At 47.9% G+C, this 23,590-nt stretch overlaps 1 protein-coding gene across 1 annotated transcript in view; it reads right to left on the bottom strand.

Annotated features, from left to right (window-relative positions):
• The window catches only part of LOC147666700 (uncharacterized), a 173,230-nt gene extending 150,668 nt beyond the window's left edge, over nt 1-22,562 (bottom strand). The window contains exons 1-2 of the mRNA XM_086948956.1: nt 22,415-22,562; nt 19,839-20,135 (exon numbers count right to left, since the gene is read on the bottom strand). Of these exons, the coding sequence (XP_086805082.1) occupies nt 19,839-20,135; nt 22,415-22,562 (445 nt within the window). The remainder of the gene's footprint in view (nt 1-19,838; nt 20,136-22,414) is intronic.
• Between the last annotated feature and the right edge of the window lie 1,028 nt (nt 22,563-23,590).

The raw sequence follows: 23,590 nt of genomic DNA, 5'->3' as shown, positions 1-23,590 counted from the left end.
TGTTTAGGCTTTATTTTGGAACATTTTATGAGGTATGTTTCCAGGTACACGTGGAATATCAGAGTTGACGGTGTGATTCCCATGCAGGTCATATAGTTTAACTAAACATTGTTATCGTGATGAGTTGAATGTCTAAAGCTGCGGATTGGGAACAGTAAGAATTTAAGAACGTTTGTTCTCATTAGGCATCTGCTGTTTACACCGGAGGACAAATCTCGTCACTTCACGGTGTGCCGGATTGCTTTCCCTTTTGTGTTCTGGGAGTGGGCCGAGGAGCTCAGCACCGGAGCCTCTGTCGGGCGAATATGGTCATATCAATCTGTGGGTCGGGCAGCCCTTTACTAGATTGGCGACTGCGTTAGCGCGCCCCCTCAGCCAAAGAACGGCTAGGGTTCCCAGGCACAATGTTCATCTAATAAAGTGTGGTGGGTTCTTGTGAGGGCGGCCTGTCGGTGCTGTGGGTGCCATAGATAGCGCATGGGTCTTCTAGAGACACCTAGGACATGGTCATAATTTTAGGCACGAATGCCACGGTTTTTCGACCATTAGTGACACGTTCACTATTGCTAGTGGGCATGTTTATGTTATGAAGGAATTGTAAAGCTAGGGCAAGATTGTTTTCAGTCCAGCTCTTCGGCTTTGTTCTTCAAAAATGGTTCCATCCGCAGACTACTTGTGCCGTCTGTCGGTGGTAAGTAAAATATAACCAGAACACTGTTGACCTGTAATCACCCAGTACGGGTAAAGAGCTTGGTGTTGGACTTACTGTCCAATTGACAGCGACTATAGAGTTTTTGTCCTAAGCTGGGTAGTTGGAAGAGCATTGGGCGTGCATTTGGAATCTGTAATTTTACATACTTGAGGTTAGTGCATGCTGTGCACCACCTGCCATGATACCTCCTTCACGATACGAGCTAGTTTAGAAGGCACGTAACATTGTGCTGCTGTAATAAGCTTGCATTTCCACCTCCTACTGAATTCAGGGGGGGACTTTAGCTTAGTGCTTAAAGTCTTGTTGCAATTTAGATGGGTATCAGGCGCATTGCATACAAGCTGTTGGGCAACAGCCAGATTCACTGTATGGACACAATTAAGGACGTTAGGAACATCACGAATAGCCTGCTAAGATATGCCGTTCCCATAGATCACCCATCTTATATATTCTCATGGTGCAGACACCTAGAACTTCTTCAATTGTGTATATCAAATAGGTCAAGCTGTGACTGGCTGGGGTCACCTTGTGGGTTGTTAAGTTCCAGGGTGTCTCTTTGATGTCGATAGAAAGGGGGTAGTTAGAGAAACCGTGAAGGAGAGCCAAAACATGCAGAAAAAGAAAGGGATATCAGGCACCTCGGTCGTTAAATGTGATGTCCATCAGTGGTGCCGCTGTAGGAAGAGGGGATGGCAGGAGCTGCAAGGGTAAGTTAAGGTCATAAAGTGCGAACATAGTGGGGAGGAGAACAAGTAATGTTGCTCTGCCAATCTGACCTGTGAGGATCCTTGCTTATCTTACAATACAGTTATAGTGACACAGGTCCGGGCAGGAGCGCAGTAAGGACTAGGGTCCATTGGAGTGTGGTCTGCAGGTCAGGATCTCCTGCAGACCACACTCCGAGACTTCTGTTCAGATCCCGGGCATCGCAAGCTTCCTTGAGGAGCATGTAGCATAGGAAGGTACAAAGCATAGGGCCTCACTCCTCCATCGTCCTTCCAGGCAGGATATTGTTAATGAAACTGGTGGCGATAGGGTCTAGGCTCTGTGGTAACTGGTGGGGGAAAAGAATATAGCAAGCTGCCCCTTCCCAAGCATGAAACATGAAACGCTGGGCTCATATAGGATGAAGACTTGAGGCTTATGTTTTAAGCCTAGGATATAATAATTGTCCCGAAGGACTGAGCTTTCCATAAGAGGAGAAGTTTCCCATGTAACAGCACTTTGTTAACATTTGGAACTTTGCAGAGCAAGGTACAGCTAACCTGACAATAGACTCATCCCCAGCACAAAGATAAGTAGCGGCACTCTGCCACAAGTGCTCAGCTTTCCATAACAGGAGATTTTCGTAGGTAACTGCACTTTTGTAAAAATTAGGAAACTAGAAGAACGAGCTAAAGCTAAATATGACAATAGACTCATCCCCAGCACGAAGGGTACTAGCGCAGACAGCAGTCGCAATGTGAGGCTGGGTGGGGGGTGTTTACAAACCCACACCCCGCTCTATAGTAGTTGGCAACAGCAACTGGTTCCCCCATTTTAGGTTTGCGAGCATTGCACTTTCCGGGAACTTCAGGGATCACGGCCACCTTCGTACTTTATGGTGAATGGTACCCGACAGTGTATGTAGGCCACCAGCTTTGCATTTCTGCACAGGCCTGTTGTTGTGTTGTCAGTTAATTTTAATGGAGAGGCGGTCATACCTGGCACTACATATGTAAAAACAGTCCGGAGGCAGTTGCTCAGAGCCAGGCATAAGTCATTGGATAATGTGACAGGTGCTCATGGAAGGCCCCTCGATACCTTCAGCTTGAGTATGAGCTAGATACAACTCTGAGTAGAGAACCATTAGCACTTTGCATGTATTTGATAAAGTGAGCATTAAGCAAGCAGTTTGAGCATCCGTAGGTTGGAGTGAGCACGTCCGTTTACAGCGTAGTGGCTGTGACGCCTGATGTGACTCTTTGAGTCCATAATCCTGCTTGCTGTAGGTGGAATGATGCATGTTGATTACATAACTGGATGCGAAGACTGAGGAGGCAGAACCTGGCGGCACTCTCTGCTAAGCAATGTTCCTGGTAAGTTGTTTTGATCCAAGGGCAAAGTAAGAGCTTCTAGTGCAGGGCCAATATCATGAGGCGACAGCAGCACGACTAAGGTCTTTTAAGGCAATGGTGTAAAGGGTGCATGCTAAGTGGTCCTTAAGGCCCACCCCCTTGCAAGGATGGCAAGCAGTGACAGTGTCCCATGTTGCGCAACATGATATACTTTGTATAGGAATGTTGGTTGAAAGCCTCATTGGACGTTATGTGGAAGGTAGGTCCAGGATGAAAGTTCGTGCCCGGTGTGGTTCTAATCCAAAACGGTTGTGGTATCTATCCAAGGGGCCCATCGGTTGAGCGGTACAAATTTTTAAAGTACAACCGGGGATCCCCTCACCTATGTCAGATCCTGCTTATTTGTTGTTTACGCAGAGTTCGGGACAGGTTAACTGGCCGCACCTTGTTGCAGTGATGACGGTTGGTCGGGTCAATCGACCGAGTACAGCCAGGCAGGGGGACCAGGTGCTTAGGTCACACACATCAGACAGTAGGCCCAGTGAAAGCATGGGGGGGGGGGGACTGCACAGAACAGGACACGGCACAGGTTACAGGCTGGCGTATTGTGGCTGCACTACAGCACATGGTAAGGTAAACCTGGACTGTTTCACATTCAGGGTATGGTGGTAGTGGTCCCTACCTTATTTCTCAAGATCACTCCGTGTTGGGCGTAACTATCGATCATCCTAGCAGGCAGTTAATTTACAGCCTCTCTTGCGCCTGCCATTCGGTGAGTAGGTTAGCCATGGACTTTATCAAGTGCTGCAAGGGCCCTCTAATCAATAGTACAGCATCTACTTTACTGGTGCTATTTGTCCCTTCACTAGCACCAGCAGCGGCTCACAGGGGTAGCGGATGCTTCCTTTATAATTTGCCGGGGATTGGGGGCTGGCAATGTCACCATGCTTTGCAGCCAGTAACTGAAGAGGCAAAGACTTACCTGTGAGGGGCAATGCACACGCAGCAGTAGAGGGCTACACACGAATAAGCACCTTCTGTCAGCTGGGGCGTCGGTGCGCCATTCCCAAGAGAGTGTGGGGTGCCTTGTCAGCGCTGATATGGAGTGGATGGAGCATTAAAAGGACAACTACCAGAGCGCAGTTTGCAGTCATAGTTAAGGTTAAAGATTTAAATGATTGGCACGATACCAGTTGCTTCAGTTAAGCGAAGTTCATTGGGGGTTGTCAGCGAACATTCGGACTGCAAGGTTGGAGGTTAGCTGGGGGGCAGGCCTTTTACATATGTGTTCCTAGTTCAGGCATGTCTGATTATGGGGTAGGGTGCCCGAAGTCTGCCCTGGGATACAAGTTTACAGGCAGGTGGAGTGGCAGAACTTAAAGGGGCGTGAGTGCAACCGCAGGTCACACGTTCAGATCCTGGTAGATCCACTGAGCAGTTCATCCTGCTAATATCTTTGATACAGGAACCATTGAGTTGAGTAACAATAACATGGGCAATTTTCCCGCCCTATAGCCTTATGCTCAGACGTGCTCACTTTGCCACTGGATTGAAGCAAGCAGGACTGAAGACGGCTGGAATGCCAGAAACCGGTCCTCGGAAGCTTGTTTCCGGTCCAGGGAAGACATGGCTTGGCAGTTCGGGCTGGACTGTTCCCATGAGGCACGGTCAGACTGATTTGCATATGGCCATGTCTGAACTGGGGTGTCAGAGTGGGCTAAAGAACGGTGATGGATTAAAACCAGATCTTTTGCCTGGGTGTGAGTGTTTGATTGATTCAGATGCTCCATCCATCACCACCCCCTTTTGTACCGCTTTTGGCCGCCATAAGTGTGGCAGGGTATGCTCAGACGTGAGTCCCTTGCTCACTTTGCCACTATATTCAAGCAAGGCGGGCTGAAGACGGCTGGAATGCCAGAAACCGGTCCTCGGAAGCCTGTTTCCGGTCCAGGGAGGACATGGCTTGGCAGTTCGGGCTGGACTGTTCCCATGAGGCACAGGGTTAGACTGCTTTGCATATGGCCATGTCTGAACTGGGGTGGCAGAGTGGGGCTAAAGAACGGTGATGGATTAAACCCAGATCTTTTGACTGGGTGAGAGTGTTTGATTGATTCAGATGCTCCGTCCTTCAGCATCCCCTTTTGTACCGCTATAGCCTTGGCTGGCAGCCATGCAGGTTGTGGAAGTGTCCAACATGAGTGCTATGGTCCATAGACTTGGGAACCCCCTGGTTTAAGCACAAATGGGCTACCAAGTAAACACTAGCAAAAATATGAGATCAGGTTAAAGGAGGGCTGGCTGACTGGCCAGTATATTGCAAGTGGGTATAAAAAACAGTCGGAGTGGAGTGCTTTTCCATTAATATATCACCTCAAGTTGCACTTTAAATATACCAAAGCATGTGTAGGTAGGATTTGCAGACTATAGATTATGTTTGCAGATATGTACCATTGAAAGCTTGGGACCGTATGGCATAGTTTTGTTTTTCAGAAATAGTTTTCTTTCAGTGAGAGTAAGACACTTATTTTATTAAAGTATAACTTGAGTGCTCTGTCTTGCTTATAATTACATTTATATTCTCGAATGCTGCTCAGATGCATTTGAAATGAGTACGGTTTGGTGGATCAGTTCATACAGTACAATATGCGATCTGTTTTGAGGTCTTGCCCTATGAAAGACTGTATTGTAGATGGTTTACTTAGCTTGTATCTGGAAATACATATTTTAATATATTGTCAGATTGGGTTAGCTTGTGATATGTATATTTTGCAACACTGTACACTAATATAGATCTCAGAGTGAAACTTAGTTGAGCGGAAAGCCGAACGTTGAGAGGAAGGAAGTACACAGTTCATTTCAAGATCAGTCCCCTGAGGAAGGAAGTACACAGTTCATTTCAAGATCAGTCCCCTGAGGAAGGAAGTACACAGTTCATTTCAAGATCAGTCTTAGGCTATGGCAATTTACCCTACTTCCCTTTGCACACCCGGGGGTTCCAGGGTGACCCCAACATCTAGTTTGTCAGCTCAGTTCCCTTTATTGTTACTCCTGACTTCTTGGCACCATAAGTTAGATGGCCTTTCCTTGCCATCCCATGTACCTGTGGGGAATAAATGTACGCGCTTCCAAGTGTACAACGTCCTTTACTCTCAACTCTACGTTGTGGCCGGACAGCACAGAAACAGCAACTTTTATGAGCTCAGCCTGCTTTAACAATGTTCCTCCTAAGCACTTCTGGTGAGCACTCACTCATATTGCACTATCCTTCCGCCCCGGTATTCACCTGTTACAACGCATTTTTTACTCCGCACTACCACTACAACGCGGGCATTACAACGCATACCGTTACAACGCATTGCGCTGGGGGGCGCTCTAGGATAAGAGGTAAGTTTAATTTACTATCCAACACCTTCCCTAGGGTCCACGGGGACTGGAGTTAGAATAGTAAATTATACTTACCACTATCCAGCACCCCAAAGCGCTATGCGTTGTAGCGGTATGCGTTGTAAATACCGCGTTGTAATGGTACGCGGAGTAAAAGTATGCGTTGTAACGACATACATCCTTCCGCCCCATGTGGTCTTTGAATAGCTCCCTACTCCGCATCAGCACAAAAGGACTGTACTAAGAGAGCGAAGGTGTACATCTGCATGTCCACAACATTTTCTTCAACACTACCTCCCATCCCTTCTTATTTTCACAAGCTGTTTGGCTGGAGCCTTTCATTACCCGATTAAATCTCTCAACTGCCCCTTTCCCTGCTGGGTGATCTACAGAAGGATAGACATGCTACACCCCATTTTTTAGGTCTCGCCCTGCGAAAGCGTGAAGCGTGTTCTCGCTGCGAGAACTATAGTCGTCGGCTCAGCTGACAACGAGTGGAGACAACAGATGGCCACGCGCAGCATTGTACAATGGGAGTTGGTCGCGTGCGTGAGCTTCTACCGTAGACAGCATGGCAGAAAGAATCAGATCATGACGCGCGCCTTGTGAACAGTTCATGTGACTTTGAATAAGCCTTTAGGTTTCGGTTTCGTTTTAAGGTCTTGTTTTACTCGTGCGTGTATTGGGAGGAGGAGTCCGGTGGAGAGGAGGAAGGAGCGGCGGAGATCCCCTCCTCGGAGACCCGGGGTGAAGAGGAGCAGGTAGCGGGGAGTTGGGGCCGAGCGTCGGTGCCTGCGGAGGCACCACGACAAGCAGCAACGGAGGCGGCGGAAGCGCAGCGGGGAGCAGGGGGAGTCTGCAGAGGAGCAGCCGCCGCCCCACAAGCCCAAAAGACTGGTGCAGTGCAGCATTTACTGCGAAGAGACTGACCTCCCCAGGCACCAGGATGGCCCAGAGCCGCTGTCGTTCGCCGACCCCTTCTTTCCTGGTCTGCTGGAGTCGGGGACTCCCCTCTACCCGGAGCCGGGATGGCTGGTGCTCGTCTGCTGCCGGGCCTGCCTGGAGTAGCGGCTGCTGAAGCCCCTGCCCTGCTGCAAGAAGGCGGTGTGCGAAGAGTGCCTCAAGCGCTACCTGGGCTTGCAGGTAAGTGCTGCTGGGGTGAGAGGCTGCCTTCTCGCTGGTGTAACAAGTTATTGTTGTTGGTCCTGCTGCTACTTTACACTGTTCATGTTGTGCTGTTTGGGCGACATTGTACTGCATGTGTTCCCTTGTTCTACCCACTTCTGACCCACTAGCTAGGAGCTACTATTGTGGATTCATCCACTGTCCTGGTAAATACATATGAAAGTTGTAAACCCATTTACACCTGTCTTTTACCCTTGCCAGGAATTCACAAAAGGAATAATGATGGCATTTTGAGCCTTAATTGGAAGTATACTCACGAAAATGCCTTGGTGAATTGCCCCCGGAGTATGTAACGTTGGGCTGGAGCACAGGTGTCACACAGGAGTGTATTGTGGTGCCAGTTTAAGCAATTAATTTGCCCCGTTCTCTGAAGGAATAGCGATAGGTGGAAAATAGTTTGTTGGGTGTGGAAATTGTAAGATCTGATTAGAGAACACTGATAGGTGATGTGGAGTAAAGTCTCAAAGATTGGGGGTGAGGGGGCTAGGGAACTATTGGCGATATTAAGTACTCAGTTGGAAGTCATACCGGGTGCAGATATTGTTACGGCTGGATAAGGGAATTGTGGTAAATATATTTTACCGTATACGAGTTTGCCATATAATTTCAGACAAGTAAAGAATAGCTCAATCAAATGAGAGGCAGAGTCCGTGGTGTCTGAGTCATAAGGGCTTTAATCATAAATGACTCGAGCCATGGAAATCAATTCCATCAATACAAGGGTTCGGGGGTATGCAATGATGGCAGAAAGATGTCAACGATTTATTAACAGTACATGACATATATAGTAAAATGACACAATGGCAATGAATACAGTAGGCGTGACAAGTGAAATGTATATGATAAGAAAACATGTGCGTAGCAAAAAGGCGTGAACAAGGGTGTGCACGGGGGCGTGTACTAGAAACGTCACAGAAAAGTGTCATAAGTGGGTGGATGCATAGAGAATTCTGCAAAGTCAGCAGGAAGTGCGGATGCGAGCGCAACTAGCATGACGTGACATAGACGTGTAACTGGGGAGAACTTTAACACTAGTAAAGGAGACGGAAGTCTGGGATGTCAGTACGACCTGGACCTATAACATATCTGGTATCTTATGTTTGGAGGAGGTTTTATCTGAAGTAAAAGGTCTCTCGGGCAGAGGCTATACTATACTGAATGCTAGTGCGTGCATAGGTGTCTACGTGCGGGGCCATGGGCCTACTATGGCAACGGGAACTGTAAATTACTTGCACGGAGACAGGAAGACTTGCTCTTTGCTCTGCAGCCGGGGATATGTTTACCTAAATCACTAGACAGGAATGTGTTTGAGGAGGCCGAACAGATAACTTGAAGGAAAAATACGGTTTTGGCAGGCAGGCCAGGCCGAGCCAGGCACCGCTTCGCTTGGCAGGAAGTAAGGCAGAGGTCAGGGATGCATCTCCATGCTGCAGCTTTCAGAGGCAGAGACAGAAGTGGCTCGAAGGCAGAAATCAGGGCCTAGCTCGGCAGAGCCAGGAAAAACGTGAAAGTGCACCATGTAAAGACGGTGGCACGGCATACTTAGGAACTGAATTATCGATCCATTCATGGTGGATCTGATAGAGGACATGTTAACGTTGGACGCAAATGTATATGCGTCTTCAGATTCGGTTGTGGAGGGAAGTTACATGCACTTAAAACTTGTACATGGAGCCGTTGGGGTACACGTTAGGGGACACATTTGACCATAAAAATTTCAATTACCTCAGAATGGTGGCAGATGGATGGGATTACGGTGTTGGAACAGATGCTGATAAACAGAAAGTGTGAGGGCATGTCTGACGTACAGGAGCTGAGTTGATAAAAGAGCAAAGGCTGTTTTCAGAGCAGGTGACAAAGGGTTAGATAGAGCGATGCAGGTGTAAAGTACAGGGCACGTAGTAGGCGATTTTGATGGATATGTATTCTGAGTATGTGTTCTGTAGAATAGACCTTTGGGTCAATATGAACAGTCTGTATAAATGTATGACGTCTGTTAGTGAGCATGCAGAGTCAGTAGGTGAGTTTGTGGTTAAGCATGTGGAGTCTCGGTGGTGCACTTAGAGCATGAGTGTATGGAGTTGATTGATGAGCATGTGGAGACGGGGCAAATGTGAGAGTCAATGGGTAAGCATGTGGAGTCAATGGGTGAGCACGTGGTGTCGGGTGAGCATGGGGAGACTAGGTGAGCTTATCGAGTCTAGGTGAAAATGTGAAGTTTGAACATGTTGAGTCTCTCCTTCCCTCTCCCTCTGTCTCCCTCTCTCTCTCCTTTCCTCTGTCTTCCGCTCTCTGCCTCCCTCGCTCTCCTTCCCTCTCCCTCGGTCTCTGTCTCTGTCTCTGTCTCTGTCTCTCTCTCCCTCACTCCTTCCCTCTCACTGTTGCCCTCCTCACAGTGTCGCCCTCCTCCCTCTGTCGCCCTCCCTCCTCCATCCCTGTCACCCCCCTCCTCCATCCCTCTGTCTGTCACCCTCCTCCCTCCGTCACTCTCCTCCCTCACTCCGTCTATCAACCTCCTTCCCCCACTCAGTCTGTCAACCTCCTCCCCTCCCTCTGTCTGTCACCCTCCTACCTCCCTCTGTCTGTCACCCTCTGTCTCCCTCCCTCTCCATTTCTGTCTCCCTCCCTCTCCCTTTCTCGGTCTCCCTCCCTCTCCCTTTCTCGGTCTCCCTCCCTCTCCCTCTCCCTCTCTTTGTCTCCCTCTGTCTACCTGTTTCCCTCCCTCCCTTTCGGCACGAATCCAAATTAACAAGTACATATCTGACCCTATACCAATCACACGTGGAATGCGTCAGGGTTGTCCCCGGTCTCCTTTATTATTTGCACTAGCACTTGAGCCCTTAGCGTGCAAAGTCAGGCAGGGACATCACTATTCCACACTCTAATTTCCACAGCGGCCATTACATATTTCACTATACGCAGATGACATGATGATATACGTTCAGGACCCAGCACAAAAACTCAACCCTTTACTGCGCGAATACATAAAATTCGGCCAGCACTCCGGACTCCAAATAAATTGGTCAAAATCGCAAATTATTCCCTTGACTGATACTACCTGCCCCCAACCTATGGACTATCCGTTAGAATGGCAATTAGAGCCAGTACACTATTTAGGTGTATGGTTCCATAGGGACCCGGAACTGGTTATCCGTACAAATTATGGCCGAGCGATCAGCACTGTGGAGGATAGGATAAAAAGGTGTAACTGTCTGACACGGTCGCTGAGTGACAGAACAACTATAGTGAAAATGGTAATCATACCCAAATTTCTTTATTTAATAATATTCCAATAAAGCCACCGATGGAAGTGTTTTGTAGAACAACAACCATGCAGGCGGCACCATTTTTGAGGCGGCCGGTCGCGCATCACTGGAGGCCCGCTGCGGCCGCATTTATAATTTATTTGGGGAAGTGTTGTTGCGCCGACCCGGTGGCTCATTGCTGGGTTGGCTGCATAAATAAGTATTCATTATAGCACAGATGCTGCAAGCCGGTCAGGGACATGGCATTCACGTGACTTGGTCACGTGATTGCAACAGTGTATCGACCAACTCGGGGCCGGGCCCGACCAGAGCCTGCTGGCGGGCTGCTGACTGAGCATGTCCCAGCCCGGGGTGGGGGCACCTATTCAATTGCCATGGCGCCATCTTCGCTCGACGCCTGCCTCGAATTGAAGTAAGTGAAAAATCTGAACTTGTTAAACTGTCAGTGCTTTTCAATAAAACTGATGTCCCTTTACTCGTTTCATTACGGAGGTTGCACACAAAATTTGAAAGGGTTTTCTGAACGGCCAATCTACTCCTAACGGTCACCTGTGGGAAGTGGAAAACAATCAATTAACTTGGGTCCAAAAAAAAAACATATTGAAGAGTGCATGAGTTGTGTAAAGAACAGAATGTAACACAAGCGCTTCACTGAAAGTGGGACTCATTAAAACACATCAATGAAGCACACAGATTTGACAATCCTCTGGCCTCCGAGAAGTCAGCAGCCAGTAATCCTGAAGAATACGTTGCTTTGCTTCAGTAATGCTTTTTGGGTGGATTCCCTAGCGCACTACAGATTCCGCACTTTTAAAATACCCCAAGGTGCCAGACTGGGTCAGGAAATATTTACACAGCAGTATCCACACTTTCTGATAGATGCACTGTGCGGCTCCGCTTTGATATTATTGAGTCCGGATGGGGCAAAGAGATCTGCAATTAAGCGCCACCCCCACGCACTGACATCTTTCTTGACTCGCTCAGTGCTCTTGGTCGCAGAGCCAAAATAACAATCAAGGTAAAAGTGTGCACATCTCTATCTTGAGACCTTTTAAATGGAAAAAGAGACCAATTTCAAAGAATGAGTGGTGGTTCGAGGGGGGCATTGAGGAATGCCCCTTTACTCATTTGATTAGGCCACATTTATAACGACCGAGCAGTCTAGAAAGTGATTAGGTAAAGCTTGTTATTTTACTTTAGAGCAGAAGAAATTAAAGTACACCTGCTCCAAATTTCGGTAGTGGAGTCTGCAGTGCACCTGGCTACATTCCATACCCCAGCGAACGTTGAGGTGTGCTACTGCTTTCAAGTGGGAGGACCCATGGAAAACAGTCCTTATCCGCCTCCCTCTCTGTTTATCCCCCACTACAGCAGTCGTTATTCTCTGTACCTGAGGTGAGCAAGTGGCAAGCAAACTGTGCAGTTTTTGAAAAACATAATCTAACCCACTACAATAACTGACCACTAAAATTTACAGAAACATTCTTTTGTTTGCAGTGGCACAGCACACACTATAAATGACTGGTGCAGACACGAGTCCTCGTTTTGTATAACAGTATGAACAGTTTAGAACAGAACTAGGTGCTTCAGTTTCTGGTGCTTTGCTTTCCAGCAGTTTTAACATCTTCTTAGAATGTCTTGTTGCTCAAATGGGTTTAACTGCTCATATTTATATGTTTTCCATTGCTTGATTTTGGTTGCGACAAAGTGTCCCTCATATTTGTTGAAATGTCACTCATAATAACGCTGAATTTATGAAAATGCCACACACAGCAATCTGAAACCTTGGCAGCTATGGTTTTTCAGCCACTACTGTGCTTAAATAAAGAACGCATGTTGGATGAATAGGTAGATTAAAGGACACAAACTATGGCATCGTGCTGGCATTGCTCTCGTAGTGAGGAGTCAATTCTGGCTTGGGGCAGTGCTTTATTATACTTCCAGGCAGCTTTGGGTGTTATGCTGGTCTGGCTGGCTCTCTGGACTGCGAGTCTGCTGCACTGCAGAATCAGTACTAATAGGGGAACAACGTTGAAACCCCTGGAACCACCCCTGCCTGCCATAGACCTTACCTGGAGCGAGTGAGGTAAGAGGAGAGCAGCAACAGATTCAGAGGGGTGGGTGGCTGACTCTGTGGCTCATCCATGATAGCTGCCAAGGTTTCAGATTGCTATATGTGGTACTTTCAGAATTTTTTGTAATTATGAGTGACATTTCAACGTCTAGAAGTCACACTTTCTCAGGGGCAAAATTAAAATCCCTCAATAAAGATGAAGGAAACATATGAATACCAGAAATTACACCCATTTGATTATGGGGAAACTCTTAACATTTTGAAACAGGTGCAAAGCAGTGTCATGTATGTGCATGTTTGCATTGTGCTGAGGGGTAATTGTTCACACAGCTTTCGGATGGATGTCACGTGCGGTTTTTCATGATAGATCATGCAGTGTGTGTGTGTTCTCATTTGTACTGCCAGTCACCGGTGTATTCAACTGTGTAGCCTTTGACCATGTCATGTATGTGCATGTAACTTGCATCATGATGGAGGTAACTATTAGCAGCAATACTACGTGTCTCTCGGGGATCTTACAAGTGCTCACCATCCTTTTTCCCCAGCACCCCCCCTCCCCACCCAAGGGGCGGCAATCTGAGGGATAGCCCTGGGCGCCACAAGCTCTAGCTACGCCCCTGCAACCATGGTTCTGAATTTGATATGGGCAGGTAAACAAGCGAGGATTGAAATGCGTACATTACCATACTCACAAGGGGGATTCACACTGCCTATTGTACTACCTATGTGCACAAGCACAATATGCCCATTACTGGTATCATGAGGTCTCATTCCTCACACACGTTGCCATAGAAGAGGGTGACGCACTCCCCGTACCGCTATCAGCTATTTTAACACACCGGAGACCCCCATTGCATGCTCGTGATATTAACACAATAGATGCGACAAATGAAGCTTGGTACATAATAGGACAGAAGGCAAACAAACTACCACTTTAAGCAGCTGCACTTCCTTTACACCACCATCCAAAGATTGCAGTCACTCAAGAAAAGGTAGGAATGAGCATACTAAAGCAAGTTGGTATTGACACTATGGGTGATCTTTATCAGAATGGGAAAGTAAGGACTCTTGATGAGCTGACATTCATTAGCAATCCAACTGTACTTTTAAATTCACATATTATAGATTACAAAGAGCAATACGGGGATTATATCCGTCATGCCCCCCAGAACCACAGCAGCTATTCTCATTGCAACGGCTACTCACAACCCCCACAGCACATCATATGGTTTCTAAACTATATACTAAATTGCAAGAAGATAAAGCGGGTAATACGGAACGAGCACTGGGAAAATGGAACGCCAATCTAAACACTCCCCTGACAGTAGAGAAATGGACCACATCATGCACACTTACGGGGCTACTAACACCTAATGGTAATTTGCGAATACTACACTATAAATACCTACATCAGACTTATTATACACTGGAGCGACTTCAAAGGTACGGATTGAGCACAGATTCGAAATACAAGAGGTGCCACTCGGAAATGGCAGATGTCATACATCTTGCATGGTACTGTCCAAAGGTAGCAGAATACTGGGTGCAGGTGACCAAACTGCTGAGTGACATGGTGGGTGCTCACATTGTATGCACAATTAGAACATTCTTATTGGGACTGGTACCTGAAGTGAGAGCTGCTAATCAAAAATTCTGTGTAGTTGCATTGCTGATGGCAAAACGCAGAGTATCAATAGGCTGGAACGGGTCGGGTGCTCCAAAAATCAAACAATGGATTATCGACCTGACGCACTGCAAAGATACTATACTGACGTATGAAGAAGAACTGCCTGCGAGCTCAAGGCCAAAAGATTGGACTGATTTAGTCGACTATTTAAAATCACATCAGATTGACTAGGTGCGCATGTTGGATGCATCATAAAATGTCTACTTTCACATGCTAACATATAGTGTACAGGATGGAAGAAGGATGTTGTAGTGTAACAGTCAATTTAATTATGTATTGTTGACTTGATGAGTTTTATAAATGCCAATTAAAAATAAGAATAAAAAATGGTCTTGGCATTATTAAAGGTAGAGCTATTGGCATTGCTCAAGACATTTTTTTTTTTAAATCATAAATAAATGGCATTGTCATTTACATTGCCAATAGCTTAATCTTTTGCATATGCGAGACCTATTGCATTAGCACCCACACACAGGGGGCAGGAGAGCAAGCACAACGAACGAGGGGGCAGGGTAGCAAGCACAGTGAAGGGGTAGGGGAGCAGGCACAGCGAGGGGGCAGTGGCAGGAGAGCAAGCCCAAGCAACGAGGGGCAGGAGTGCAAGCACAAGCGGGCAGGGGCAGGAGAGCAAGCACAAGCAACCAGGGGGCAGGGGAGCAAGCACAAGCAACCAGGGGGCGGGGGTAGGAGAGCAAGCACAAGCAACCAGGGTGCAGGGGCATAAGAGCAAGCACAAGCAACCAGGGGGCAGTAGCAGGAGAGCAAGCACAAGCAACCAGGGGCAGGAGAGCAAGCACAGTCAGAGGGCAGAAGAGCAAGCACAACCAGGGGGCAGGAGAGGAAGCACAGCCAGGTGTTTGGGGGTCCGGGGCTCTTCCAGCACATCTCCTGAGATGGAGAGACCCCAACAAATGCGACCATGCCACAGTTGGTGAGATGGCGGGGCAGGTATACGCTGACAGGGTTCAGTTTTCATCACTGAGAATGAATCCAAAACTCACCCAGCTCTATAACCTAAACCATGTGTAAAGCACATACCAATTGTTTAATTGGCACTTTAAGTATGCATCATTAATCGACTAATTTCCTAAATCGGAAAAGGGTGATACACCGAGTCAGCCAGGCCGTGTTTTTCACGTTACACGCAGTTCTAGGCAGCAAGGACCCAACCCACTGAGCTATCTTCTTTGCCCCAGTGCAGGCAGCTGAGATCCAGTGTAACTTAGAGCGCTCGAAGGCCGAGGGGTCTTTGTCAAGTCCATCGAGTTATACCCTTGCCTCTCTCCCAACCCGTTTTAATTTTACCATGTAACCATTAACCTGCTATCCCCGGGGAACTGACAGCAAGATAAACCGTGCATGCGCAAGATCGGTTTGCGGGTCGCTCATTTAATAGCCAATGAAGAGAGCTGGGATTTCTCCATTCTAATACTCCGTGTCACGCTCAACCATCTTTCCTAAACTTTTGACCCGCTTTACAGTCTTTTTTTGCACACAAGTGGAACACACGTGCAATAAAAGCTTTTTCGCAAGCATTAATTCCACCTCGTTGCTCACAGAATGAGCACTGGTGGATTATTATGTATTTAAGGGGCGGTAACTTGTATGGCGAAGGAAATGCAGTGCTTGCATGTTTAGCGTTAAAAGTAGGATCAAGGGCTGGTGGGGCACCCTGCATAAGTAAATGAAAAAAACCCTGCTCGTGCCAGATACGTTTCAGAAGCAGGGTGAACATGCTTACACTTTGTAGTTTCTGGATATTTACTTGCCTCGTGCATAAAGTCCCCAACCCTGGAAACACACAGATTTGCTCCTCTGGGAGCAGGGACGCGGGTTCTCAGAAAATAAATATATCACCATGGAGAAAAAAAATAAGAATTTACCAGTATTCATTACCATTTTTATGTGCAGTATTATGTAGCACAAACTCGACCCGAATGTATTGGAGCGCTTTGCATGAGCACCAGTTACATTACACCGGACACAATCCTTTTTGGGTGATTTGCCAAGAATCACAGGATGTTGAGCAGACGCCGAGACTCGAGCCTTGTTCCCCAGCTCCAGAGTCGGCAGTTGTTAATGAATGACAAGCTGTTCCCCAAAACCTGCTGTACTGGGACAACTGTTGTGTAGGCCTGCTCCCTCACTGTCTGCTTATTCACTGGTAGTGACCAGGAGCCAACAGTCTGTGTCACCAACCCAAAAACCCGAGTGCATCTTAAGGTAAAGCATGCTACTTTTCATATGCAAGAGAGCAAGGAATGTTTTGATGGACATTTGACAACTTCCGCAACTGGGCTGTGGTATACAGGTTGCACCATCATCTGAAAAGGGCCAAGTGTGATTGTCGCCTAAAAAAATGATAATTACTCAAAGTTCATGAAAAAATGAAAGATGGTACAAATGGTTACAAAAAAAAACACTGATTAAAAAAAGGTGTAATGAGTAGTTTCATTTTTTTGTTAATTCCCAAGTGAAAATACAACAAATGCTCCTATCCACAGTACCCTCACACGCCGGAGCGCGGCGCAGCTGCAAGCAGGAAGGAAGCAGCGCGTCATTCTGATGCGCTAGTGATGGCCCAGAAGCATAACAAAGTGCCTTCGATGCAACACGGTGCTCCCACTTCAACATCCTCCTCATATCTGTTCCTAATGCAGGGTGGGACTGGGAATGAAGAGATATTCCCTCCTTTATAGACTACTAAAATAAAACATTATTGGACCTTGTAGTTAACTCGAGGGTTCTTAAATGGGCAAGAAATACTAACGAAAAATGCAGAAGCAACAATGCCATTATGCAGTGTATCACCTTGAAGCCCGGTATTCAATTAATTCAATAAAAGGGTAAGAAAACTTGCAGTACATGGCTCTACGCCGCCTAGCAGAGACATACTCCAACCACAGCATTACTAATACAGGGTGCATAAGGCAGAGCTCTCAAGGGCTACATGCAGGGCTCACATACACCCCATTCTTCACCACCCTGGACAAGCCACAGGGGCGACCTGGAGATTACCCAAAACACCTGCCTAACATTATCCACCCATTCCAGGAGACTTCAGAGTGCTGTCCGGGGTGAGGGGTGCACTAGAATGGGGCGAATGAACGCTGCCTCGCAGGTCTGGCGGGCTCCGCCTAAAGCCAATTGGAGCCTGGTGCAGACGGAGCTGCGGAGAGCTTCACTCTCAGGGGCTGCTCGCCCATTAGCTGCTGTCTGCTCGACTACAGAGGCAGAGACGTGAAACCTGACCCCCAGGAGCATCGCCTGCCCTCTGATGTGCATCCTCATACCAAACTGTCAAGGGATTAGACAGAATACGATGACGTTTCTAAGCGTCAACGCTACCAGGGACCGTGCACTCAACCAGCTATAGCGCGCGCATGCTGTAAACACTGGCAACACAATAAGAGGAGCATTTTAATAAATCCGAATGTCAGGGATGGCAGCCAACGTAGAGATCGTAAACCCAGGGGACTCACTGCTTCTCCATTTTACCAGTTGGTCAAATTTCCTCAGCCCCCTGTATCTTGGCTACCAAGCCTGACGACACGACCCATGTATTAAAAAATAAAAAGGGCTGTCACCCAGTAATTAGCTGCAGTAAGATAAAACTCGAATACTGTATGTACCCAGTGCAATCGGATCACAGCTTTCAATGTGAAAACGGCTGGACCGGTCTTTCATCCTCTCGATGTCGATAAAAGGAGAACAAACGTGACGTCAAGAACGATACCTTATATGCACTATTTTTGAGGCGAGGAGCTGGTGGGATGTCAAAGTATTCAGCTGAAACGAGCAGGGGGAAACTTGGTGGAGGGTGAGTCTGTCTTACCCTGAAGAGCATACAAAACGTCAACTGTGGGCGCGGGGAAGTGGTGGTGCTGAGACCAAGTGTTGACTGTCACCGACGGCAACATGCTAATTTACTTACTGTAATAGCCTGCACTTCGATTGAGACCTTACATTTTTGACCCACAGCTGTGAATGCTGAAAGGTAATAGTGTTAGTCTGCTCGCGTAATCCTTTGAGAAGAGCATAAAGGGTTTGGCTCTGGCAGCCCTGATAAGGATCAAGGTGGCGCTATATGAAACAATAAGTACGCTAAAAAATGTCCCTTTCTCTTTCAGTTTGCTTTTGTATGCACGTCTTGAAAACACTACACCACCTTCGTTCGCACTGCAAAAGAAAAACTTTACTACGCGGCTTACAAAATCTTGAGTACAACACCTTTAATTCAAACAAGTCGCTCCTCTGGCGAATAACTCACAACAAGCACACACTATCACCTCTAGGTGCTTCATTGCTCATCATTACACACCTTCAAAAAAAGCATAGCCAATGGGTCTCCCCTTTGGGACCTTATACGTGTTTAGTTATCCAGTACAATGTCGGTGGTGAAACAACATCAACTGTTGCGTGGCTATACACTTATAAGGTCCCAAAGGTGAGACCTATTGGCTATGCCAATGCTTGTTGTCCTTACCGCTAGCAACCTTGGTTGATGGACCGAGGTGGTTGGTTCTAGGAATCTTGAATAGGGTGATCAGTAATGTAAACTTGGATGATATGTAATTGATAAAAAGACGATAACTCCCAAACTTGCATGATATGTGGTCTCTATTATCGCCGTTTTTTACGTTATTTGTTTAGTTCTGTTTCGGGTGAGGTCGAGAAGGAGAGCTCAGCGAGTTACCCGCAGTGCAAGGTGGGCTGCGTGCAAAAAAGGCTCTTAAAACTTGGCTGTTCACGGATTAGTCAACTAAGCATGACTACTCTGCCGGATAGATTTCACATAGCGCCAGGACACCCACGGGTAACAGTACGCTCTACAAATGCTTTAAATAAATAAATAAATATTAAAATACTATTCGTTTCTGGCAATTTTTTTTATTTTTTTTTACTCAAGTAGCACTTCCTGCATAAAAAGTTGAAGACCCCTGCAACAATGACAGACTGATATTAGGAATAAACATGTAACAGGCTGGGGAAAAAACCTTTTACAGTCACTTGCTAATTGAATGAATGAAAGAATGAAAAAAGCATTTATAAAGTGCGCGGCTACTCCGTAGAGTGTTGCGGCGCTGGTAGGTTTATCTTCTTACTAATACCTAAGGAACACTTCGTTGCATAATAGCCAGGTTTGAGTTGCTGAAGGAAGGTTTCCACGAGTTTATTAAGAACAACAGATCGACAAAGCATTTGGAGTATGCACATTATGCGGCCTGAAGAAACAGGAGGTTTAAAAATACAAGATGGGGGCGGACCTAGCTTAGGTCTTGTTTGGCCCATGCATAGAAATCAGTTGTGTAACCTGCAACTTTTTCGTTTTTGGTAAAAAGCATTCACGTCGCTATGCAGATAGTATTAATTCATCAGAAATACCTGCAAAAACACTACTGTGGATTACTGTATTTCTTATAGTCTGCACTTAGCGCATCAAATGCTACAACGGCCACAGTTCCCTACTTACCAACAACACGTAGATCGTAGTAACGAGTCGGCTGTTCGTCACACTGTAATCTGTAGAAGCCTGCATCTCCCGACAGAACATTCTGTAATAAGAAGGCGCCGCTGCACGTCGGTTTCACACGGCCTCTGTAGTGGTCGAAGACTTGGTCAGGGCATCTTTCTCCGTCTGAATAAATCACGTCCTTCCCTTGTGGAGCGGACTTGTCTTGGCCAAGGAAGCTCCATTCACAATAGTCTTTAAAGAGGCCAGCGGAAAAGGAAGCGCTCTCTCCCCTGGTTCCAAGCACTACTTCTGCGCCTGTAACACGAGGGAGAACAGATACACGTTTGTAGCCCTCACTGCATGCTCAGAAAGGCCTCATCATACATGTAAAGAAAGTGTCACCCATAAACATTCAATTGTCACACGAACACACCCAACAATTGGAAATGACACACAGAAGCATGTAATGCCCCAGCATAAGTCAGCATTTTAGTGCTGAGCCTGTATCTACACTAAACACCCACCCACCACTGATGTCACTGGTCAGGTGACACAGTAAGAGGCCGAGCGCACGTGCTCTGGGCCAGTTGCACCATACCCCCAGTGTGTCCGTGTCGCAGTCTTTATTAGCATGAGGGCCTAAGGCCCACACAAGACTTTACAATGGCGACAACCGGGAGCCCACCCCGCACCTCTCCGACCTGCTGCTGGCCTCCCTGCTGAGAAGGTGCCCCGAGGAAAACAGCGGACCGACCGGAGCCCACCCGCGGCCTGCTGGCATTGTCCCCCGCCGCGTGCGTGAAGTGCGGCGGCGGGGTGACTAAACTTTACCGTAGAGCGCCAGCAGCGTGAGGGGAGCTGCTAGGCGCCGAGACACTTAAAGCGGAGCCCACCCGTTGTACAACACTGAAACCCCCACCCCCGCGAAGCGTGCGGCTACCGCTGTGGGGGGAGAAGGAGAGAGAAGCCAGCGCCACGCCCACAGCCGGTGAAAAGCAGCGGCAAGCCCCCTGCGCAGTACAACGGAGAATAAACTCACCGCAAGAGAAGTTGGCACGCTGTGGCCGCCTTCCTCGCCGCACCGCTGGTCCATGTGTGTGCGCGGCGGCCGAGGCAGGGAGCGGCCTGGAGACCGGCTGACACAGACTCTCGTCCCTCCCCGCCGCGCAGCGTGTGAGGACTGGAGCTGCGGCGGCGGGGTGCAAGAACAAAGGCAGCATCGGGCCTGGGGGCATTTCTTTAGTTTCAAATGAGCACCGCAGCGGTGAGAACACAAGCCCCACACACACGACCTGGACAGTGAGTGTCTACTGCCAGGGGCCGTGTGCAGCAGGGCAGAAGCGGAGTTCACCCGCATTCAGCGCGAAGCCCCTGCGGGCTGGAACACTGCCCAAATCACAAGTGCCAACACTCAGCTAGCACACACCAGGCATTTACCCTGTTAAAGCACCTGCATGCATAGGGGTCACAAGGAGTGAGCCAGCTGGAAGGGATATCTCACAATGGGAGAAGACTGCACGAGCCCCTGTAGCATCAAAAACCAATACAGGTTCATCAGAACATACCAACAAAGTAACACCGCCACCTGATGGATATCTCTGGTACTGCAGCAACGTGAGACTCCAACAAGCACAAGGCAACCCAAGAAAGCAACGTGAGACTCCAACAAGAAAAAGGCAACCCAAGAGATACTGAGCAGTACCATGGGAGCAAAGCAAGTGTCAGTTAGAAGACCATGCACGCGTCAACGAGGCTTTGTTGTTTTCCACCCCTTCTTCTAAAGCCCTTGCAACTCCACTCTGCATATCGCTAGAAGGGTCAGCCCCCAGCCCACCCCCGAAATTTGGCTCTAGTTGCGCCTCTGCTCCAACTCATCCTAAACCTTTCAAACTACCATGATCTCCCGAACATCCTAAGCAACGCTTCGCTCCTCCTATCTGCGCATGCTCACCATTCCCAATATTGTCTCCCTTCACCAACCACCTGGATTAATGTGGCCTCGTTGTAAATACTGGAGTAAACGCGTGAAATCGGAGAGAATAAAGTTAACAGATGTACCACAAGTAATCCTACAAGGGAAAAGAAACCACGTTACCAATCTACTATCGATTACATATAGCTTTGGAATCCGGAGTAGCGTGCTACTCGCCGCGATACGCTTCAACGCCTTATCAGCACTAGTAAGCGCTATATAACCAATGTACAACACACGCAAGCTTTAGTAGGCCTAATAGTTTTTTATTCATTTGTTTTAATCAATAGCGTCCCACCTTTCGCGAACTCCCGGAACGTTTTTAAAAGACAGCCATGGAAAGTCCCCTCTTAGTCTTAATACAGGGCTCGGACTCGGCCTGCAGTCAGTAACGCGGCTAGAAGCCGCTGCGCAGCACTACCTCCATTCAACAATCCGGAGTCTAAGCGGACCACCGATCTATTCTAACCGCAATCGGATCTGGCTTTTGTGGTCTGGGATGATGATCGTGATTACCCGAGTGATCGACCTCGGAAGCATGAACGGCTGATTCAAAGGGGTCGGTGACACTCGGGGAAACTTCGCAGCATGTATGAAACCCACCGAGCTCTCTTGCCTGTACCTTGTGGCGTCCCTCTGGAAGTGTGCTCTCGCCTGTCATCCGTGTAGCAGGGAGAGTAGAGACAGCAGCACGCCAGCAGCAGCATCGGTGGCCCGGACATAGCGGAGATCACAGGTTTAGCTGACAGAACGGTTAGCGCTTTCTCCATGCAGCGAACACACTCGGAGACAGCGCGTACGGATTTATTTATATGGGTTGCATTCCCCGCCCTTTGGCCTTCCTGGAGGCGTGCTCACTCAGAGACTTTGTGTCGGTGTTCTAACTAGATGATCTCCCCCGTCGGTTTGATCTCCCCCTACATCAGAGGGGAGATTAAACATACAGCTCGAAGCTGTCTCCTCTTCCCCGTCGGTTTGATCTCCCCCTGTCAGAGGGGAGATTACAATTACAGCCTTAAGCTAACTCCGGCTGTAGACTGCAAGTGCGCGCTGCATGGACAGGGCGAAGCGCTTGGAGTAAAGAGCGCCTACACACCGAGCTCTGTGCGCTATATTTGTGATCTCTCCTCCGAGGCGCTATGGCCGGGCCACCGATGCTGCTGCTGCTGGCGTGCTGCTGTCTCTACACTCCCTGCTACACGGACGACAGGCGAGGGGACACCTCCAGAGGAGCGCCACAAGGTACAGACAAGAGAGCTCGGTGGGTTCCATACGTGCTGCGAAGTTTATCCGAGCGTCACACCTTTGTATCAGCCTTTCATGCTTCCGAGGTCGATCACTCGGGTAATCACGAAGCTTGGACCCCAGACCACAGAAGCCAGATCCCTTTGCGATTAGATCTGTGGTCCGCTTCGACTTCGCATTCTTTAATGGAGGTAGTGCTGCGCATCGGCTTCTAGCCGCGTTACTGACTGCAGGCCGAGGCAGAGCCCTGTAGTAAGACTAAGAGGGGACTTCCCATGGCTGTCTTTTAAAAGCGTTCCGGGAGTTCGCGAACGTTTGGACTCTATCAGATGGCTCCTTGATTAAAAAAAAAATGTAAGTGGACTAATGAGCCGACTAAAGTGTGCGTGTGCTGTAAATTGTTTATATAGCGCTTACTAGTGCTGACGAGGTGTTGAAGCGCATTGCGGCGAGCACTTTACTCTGGCTTCCAAAGCTATATGTAAATCGGTAGTAGATTGGTAACGTGGCTCCTTTTGCCTACTAGGATTACTTGTGGTACATCTGTTAACTT

This window comes from Lissotriton vulgaris, unplaced genomic scaffold (assembly GCF_964263255.1).
Source record: "Lissotriton vulgaris unplaced genomic scaffold, aLisVul1.2 SCAFFOLD_784, whole genome shotgun sequence".
NCBI classification, from domain to species: domain Eukaryota; kingdom Metazoa; phylum Chordata; class Amphibia; order Caudata; family Salamandridae; genus Lissotriton; species Lissotriton vulgaris.
This window is presented reverse-complemented; position numbering and strand designations above follow the sequence as displayed.